Source organism: Muscardinus avellanarius (assembly GCF_963383645.1).
Source record: "Muscardinus avellanarius genome assembly, chromosome: 4".
In the NCBI taxonomy this organism is placed as follows: Eukaryota; Metazoa; Chordata; class Mammalia; order Rodentia; family Gliridae; genus Muscardinus; species Muscardinus avellanarius.
In genome coordinates this window covers 155,386,335-155,392,334 of record NC_137789.1, presented here as the reverse complement: position 1 = coordinate 155,392,334, position 6,000 = coordinate 155,386,335, and the positions used below count along the sequence as shown (strand labels likewise).

Below are 6,000 nucleotides of genomic sequence, written 5' to 3'. Positions count from 1 at the left end.
AAAGAGGCGGCTCCGTGCCCCTGGTCTCCCCCAATCCTGAACCCTTTTGCCTGTCTTGTCTTTCCAGGGAATTGACCGATGGGGAGTTGTTTCTGCTGACGCCATCCCACTGGGGCTGCCCAGGCATCGCAGCTGCCCAGGTCTGCCCACCTGAAGATGGCTGGTGCCCGCCCTGGGATGCAGCGCAGTGCCTGAGGCCCTTACCATGGTGATGATCCTGAGGAGGAGCCTTGCTAACCAGGGAGTGAGCTCCGTAGCACGCAGGACCTTCAGCCCTGAACTGGTGAGGACTGGCCGGCTTTGCTGCTTTGATGATCTCTGAGGCTGGAGGTGCGGTGGGCTGTGGACAGGGCTCTCAGTTTGGCAGGCGGGTCTCAGGGTGCCCCTGAAGAACCCTGTGAGGCATTTCAGGGTGGGGCCAGAGGGCAGAAGAGCCTGGAGCTTGGCTGCCTGCTCACAAGAAGGACGTAGATTGACCCAGAATACTCACCCGGTGAGCAAGGAGGGGGACGCCTTCTAAATAATGCCACGCGTATTTCGGCGCCTGGCCAGGCTGAGGCCACATTCCTTCTGTCTCCACCGGCAAGGGAGCCGGCTTCCAGAAGGAGGGTGGTGCCCGGGTGGGGCCGAGGGAAGGCTGGATCTCTAAAGAGTGGCACAGAGCAAGAGTGGTTACCTCCGGAATGTCAAGAGGGGGGACCGAGGGATAAAGAAGGCGCAGCCTGCAGCCAGCTGCCTCCGCTGAGGTTACCTGCGACCAGGTGGTGGTGGGGTAGGGCAGAGAGGCAGGTGGCCTTAGACTAGGAACGAACCCCGGACCTAGCCCCCTTTCCTGCTCAGTTCCTGGGGACCTGCTGTCCTGCAGAGGGGTCACACTTGGCCATAAACCCCTTCAGGCAGTTTTGCGCTTGACTGAGCCCTCAGGGCTCTCTGCAGCTTCCTGGTCAGCGAGTGGTCATGTCACCTGATGCCCCTCCTGGCGCCCATCACAGCCCTCATGAGCGCCACACTAGGTACTCTGGGGCGCTCCCCCTCTCCATCTCATGGCAGTCAAATCCACACTCAGAAGACTGGCTGGTGGGTGCTGGCCTGGCTTGGGAAGGGCCCCATGGCCCACGTGCATTCACAGAGCACCTGCGGGTGTCGGGCGGGGGCTGGAGGAATTCGGAACCGGCCTGACTCAGAGTTGGGCTATGCCCTTTGCACCCTTGAGCTGCTCCCGGCCCAGAGGGGAAGGCAGTGTGGATGAGCCAGAATGCCCGGGCCCCTCAGGACCCCATTGGCCGCCACTCGGAACTGAAGCCAATCGGAAGCGGAGAGGAGAGTGGGCGTGGCTGTAACATCCGGAAAGCCTCCCAGGAAGGAGCATGGCTGCTAGATGTGGCCTGGAAGGGTGTGCAGCGCGGCTTAGGGACTGTGTCCGACCTCCTCAGCTCACAGAGGCCGGAGCAGGGCAGGAAGGGCCTGGCTAGCTTTGCCCTCCCCGCCTGCCAGCCCCACCTCTGGCCCCCAAGGCAGCCTGCGCCATTGCAGCGGGAGCCCAGGACAGCACAGGTCTTCCGCAGCGGCAACTTGCTTTCCAGTTTGCATTTAATATATATCTGCAATGCGATCACCTCTTAGCACCCGGTGCCAGCAACCCCCCTCCAGCCTCCCTCACGTGGATCCTTTAGGTAGCTGGTATCCTCCCCAGCACGCCAGTGGCAGTGCCCATCAGCTGCCCTCAGCTCAGAGCCTTCCACAGCTTCCCACCTTGTGCTGGGCAAACAACGCGGTCACTGGGCAGCACGCGGCCCGCGGCCCAGCAGCGTCGTGGACCACGCACCCTCCTGCCTGGTCCTGGTCCTCATCCTCATCCTTTATTCCACTCGAGTCACGCTGGCTCCCCAACACACACAGCAGGTGGAGCCTGCCCCAGGGCCTCACACTCCTTCTGCGGCCTGGAACTCGCTGCCCTGAGCAGGACGTTCTTCCTTCTGGGGCTGTGCAACCTAAACGTAACCCTGCTCCCGCCCCCTCTCCGCTCCCCCACAGATTTTCTCTGCTTTACATCTTCTTCCCCATCTGTTTTCCTTCACAGACACTGTGTGTGTGTGTGTGTGTGTGTGTGTGTGTGTGTGTGTGTGTGTGTGTGTGTTAGTGGGGACTGAACCCAGGGGCATTTTATCTCTAAGGTATACCTCCAGCACTATTCATTCATTCATTCATTCATTCATTCATTCATTCATTCAGTGGTACTGGGGATTTAACCCATGGGCATTCTACTTCCAAGCTATACCCCCAGCCCTATTTTTTTCTTTTTCTTTTCTTTCTTTTTTCTTCTTCTTCTCCTTCTTCTTCTTCTTCTTCTTCTTCTTCTTCTTCTTCTTCTCCTTCTCCTTCTCCTTCTCCTTCTCCTTCTCCTTCTCCTTCTCCTTCTCCTTCTCCTTCTCCTTCTCCTTCTTCTTCTTCTTCTTCTTCTTCTTCTTCTTCTTCTTCTTCTTCTTCTTTTTGTGTGTGTGTGTGTGGTACTAGGGGTGGAACCTAGAGGCTTTCTGCCTCCGGGCCACACTCCCAGACCTATTTTATACTTTATTTGGAAACAGGGTCTCACTAAGTTGCTGAGAGCCTCACTAAGTAGCTGAGGCTGGCTTCGAACCTGTGTGATCCTCCTGTCTCAGCCTCCCAAGTGCAGAGATTACAAGCGTGAGCCACCACGGCCAGCTTATTTATTTTGAAACGTGGTCTTGCCAAGTTTTGGAGGGCTCACTAAGTCACTGGTGCTGGCTGCAAACCTGAAATCCTCCTGTCTCAGCCTCCCAAGTGCTAGGATCATAAGTGTGAGTCACCACGCCTGGATACTGTTTCTTCTTTTGAAACAGGCTTTTCTAAGTTGCTCAGGGTCTCAATAAATTGCTAAGCCTGCCTTGGAACCTCCAATCCTCCAGTCTCAGCCTCCCAACTCCTGGAATTATACGTGAGCACCACTGCACCTGGCACTTACCACTTTATTTATTTATTTATTTATTTATTTATTTATTTATTTATTTTTGCCGGGCGTGGTGGCACACACTTGTAATCCCTGGGATTGGGAGGTGGAGACAGGAGGATGGCGCAGGTTTGAAGCCAGCCTCGCTGGCTTAAGAGATCCTGTTTCCAAATAAAAATATTTAAAAAATAAGTCTGGGAGTGCAGCCTGGAGGTAGAAGGGTTTCCAGCCACCCCAGTACCACAAAAAAAAAAAAAAAAAAAAAAAAAATTTTTTTCCTATGGCACTGGGGATGGAACACAGGGGCATTGTATCTCTGAGCTACACCCCCAGCCCTACTTTTTTTAGTCTTTTCACTTTTGAAACAGGGTCTCACTGAGTTGCAGAGGGCCTTGCTAAGTAACTGAGGCTGTCCGGGAACTGTGATCCTCCGGTCTCTGCCTCCCGAATGCTGGGATTATAAGCATGTGCCACCACACCTGGCTCACTTACCGCTTTATTTTATTTATTTATTTATTTTTTTGCGGGTCTAGGGATGGAACCCAGGGACATTCAACCTCTGAGCTACACCCCCTGCCCTTATTTTATTTTTCTTTACTTTGAATCAGGGTCTCACTAAGTTGCGGAGGGGCTCACTAAGTAGCTGAGGCTGGCTGAAAACCGCGATCCTCCTGTCTCAGCCTCCTGAATGCTGGGATTACAAGCGTGCCCACCACGCCTGGCTCTCACTCACTGCTTTTTAACAGTTTACCTGCTCTTGTTTACTGAGTAACTCGCCGTGCTGGGGTGGGAGCTTCATGTGAGCAGGGGATGTTTCCTCCGTTGCTTGTTGCTGGATACCCAGTACCTAGAGACAGGACCTAGTGCCTAGCTGGTGATTGGTAAATATTGGTAAAGCGACTGCATCAGCAGCTCCCCACGGCCCGGTGGCTTCTGAACTCCTTATTATTTGGGTGCTCCCCTGGCTACTGCGGCTTCAGAGTTGTGAGCTGTTTGTTTTGGTGGTGACTTTCTTCTCCTGGGGAGCCCATCTCGAGTAGCTCCTCACCATAAGGAGCAGCGTCAGGGCGAGGGGTAGAAGGGAGGTGCCCTTACCAGGCCCAGGCCCGCTGCTGGCCTCCAAGACTGCCACTGCACTCAGGCCCCTCCTGGGGGGCTGGCCACAGCTCTGGTTCCCAGACACATGGCCTGAGGTCAGCTGAGCTCTCTTTGAGAGATGCCTGCGGCCTGAGCCCCTTCCTGGAGGAGCCCGCTGCTCAGCCGGGGCAGGGAAGGGCGTCTTCACAGAACCAGGACTGCAGGTGGGCTGGTGGAAGGGAGCTGACCGTGCATTCCTGCCTTGCAACTTCGGGGCTCCCTCTCTGCCCAGACTCTCTCGCTCCCCCTCAAGTGGCCTCCCTGCTGTTCCTGTCACTGGCTGATCTGGGCTCAGAACTACCCGGCGCAGCGCTGTGGGCCTGTCCGTCTCCCTGCTTCCCCCTTCCTGACTCCGTATGGTAGGTCGGTGTGGGAGCAGCCGTTTGGAGAGGGCTGTGTGAGTGATAGTGGGGATGGCACCCAGGGGCATTCTACCTCCAAGCTACACCGCTGGCCCTATTTTATTTTTTATTTGGAAACGGTTTCACTAAGTTGTCTGAGAAGGGCCTCACAAAATGGCTGAGGCTGGCTGCGAACCTGTGATTCTTCTGTCTCAGCCTCCTAAGAACTGGACTGCGGATCCCACCCAGCACCTTCCTGCAGGCACCAGCCCTGGCTTTGGGACGTGGGGTCACTTCTGGGCTCCTCCAGGCCTCAGTGAAGAAAGACCCCGAGTAATCTGTCTAGTGATGTAAACTTCCAGGAGACGGGTGTCAGGCCCGCTGGCGTCTGCGTTCACCAGGAACCGGCAGCCAAGGCGCAGAGGAAGGCCGCTGGGCTCAGCCTCGGCTTCCTGCTGGCAATATTGTCCTTGGACTAATCACATCAAGATAAGGACCGGAAAGATGGAAAAGAATTCTCTTTTGTTTTCTAGTCAAACCGAGGAGATAACAGAAGTGAAGGTTTAAGATTAAAAAGGAAAACATGATTCTGGGGATGCTGGGAAATGTGGATGCAGAGGCACTCTGGAGTGCTGGGGGGCAGCCCACCGTGCACCCCTGACCCCGGCTCTGAGCTCCTGCAGTCAGAGGAGAGAAGGCCCAAGATGCAGGGAGCCCTGGGCCCAGGGGTGGGGGGTGCCCAGGACACGGCCCTTGACCCTGCCCTCCAAGGGACTCCGCCATGGCGCTCTCGTTTTCTTTGAAAAAAACTAAGTGTCGGTGATAGTCACAATGCGACTGTCCCTTCTTGGGAGAAAGATAAAGGGAAAAGAAGAAGGAAAAAAAAAAAAGATGGACAAGCGCTGAGCTTTCTGGGCGTACGGGCCCATGGGCTCGGGGAGGTGGCCTGGGGTGCAGCTGTGCCCACAGCCCGGGCTTGGCTTGTGCAGCAGGCAGCCCGGACGGTGCCGTGACCCTTCCTAGCTCCGCCTGCGCTTCCTTCTCCTGTTCTAACATTAGCTGCCGCGCTGGAAGGGAGCCCAGACATCTGACCCTGGAGCTGTGCTCCCCCCTCCACCCCGCACGCCCACGCGCAGGCCTAGAGCTCGCTCTTTCCGTTCCAGAGTGACCCCCTCCCCTGGCCAGGCCTGGCCTTCCCTCCCCAGAAACTCTCCCAGCCCTCTCTGAGGTCCAGAGCCCAGAGGGAGCTGGCAAGGGCAATGCGGGGCTCCAGGCTGCCTGACCCATCCCAGCCGCACTGTTTTTTTTTGGGGGGGCGGCTGATCTGAGAGCTAAAATAGGCACTTCTTTCTGCACCTGTCAGGTTAGGTCCCTGGGACGCAGGTCTCATCCAGTCTGGAGAGTCCTAGCACATGGCTACCTACATGCAGGGTTCCTAATATCCCTGTTCATGTAGAGTTAGCACTTTGTCTCCACAGCCTAGGCCAGGGTCTCTGGAAGGTCCCAGGCTCCATGGGGTTCAAACTTAGAAGGCTGGTGTGGAGAACTGGGCAC

The 6,000-nt window shown here is 56.1% G+C and overlaps 1 protein-coding gene across 1 annotated transcript in view; it reads left to right on the top strand.

Annotated features, from left to right (window-relative positions):
• Positions 1 to 205: 205 nt before the first annotated feature.
• Positions 206 to 6,000, top strand: part of FAM53B (family with sequence similarity 53 member B) — a gene marked incomplete at both ends in the record, with an annotated part of 75,663 nt that continues 69,868 nt past the window's right edge. Inside the window, one exon of the mRNA XM_080694102.1 lies at positions 206 to 283. Coding sequence (XP_080550228.1) covers positions 206 to 283 — 78 coding nt within the window. The remainder of the gene's footprint in view (positions 284 to 6,000) is intronic.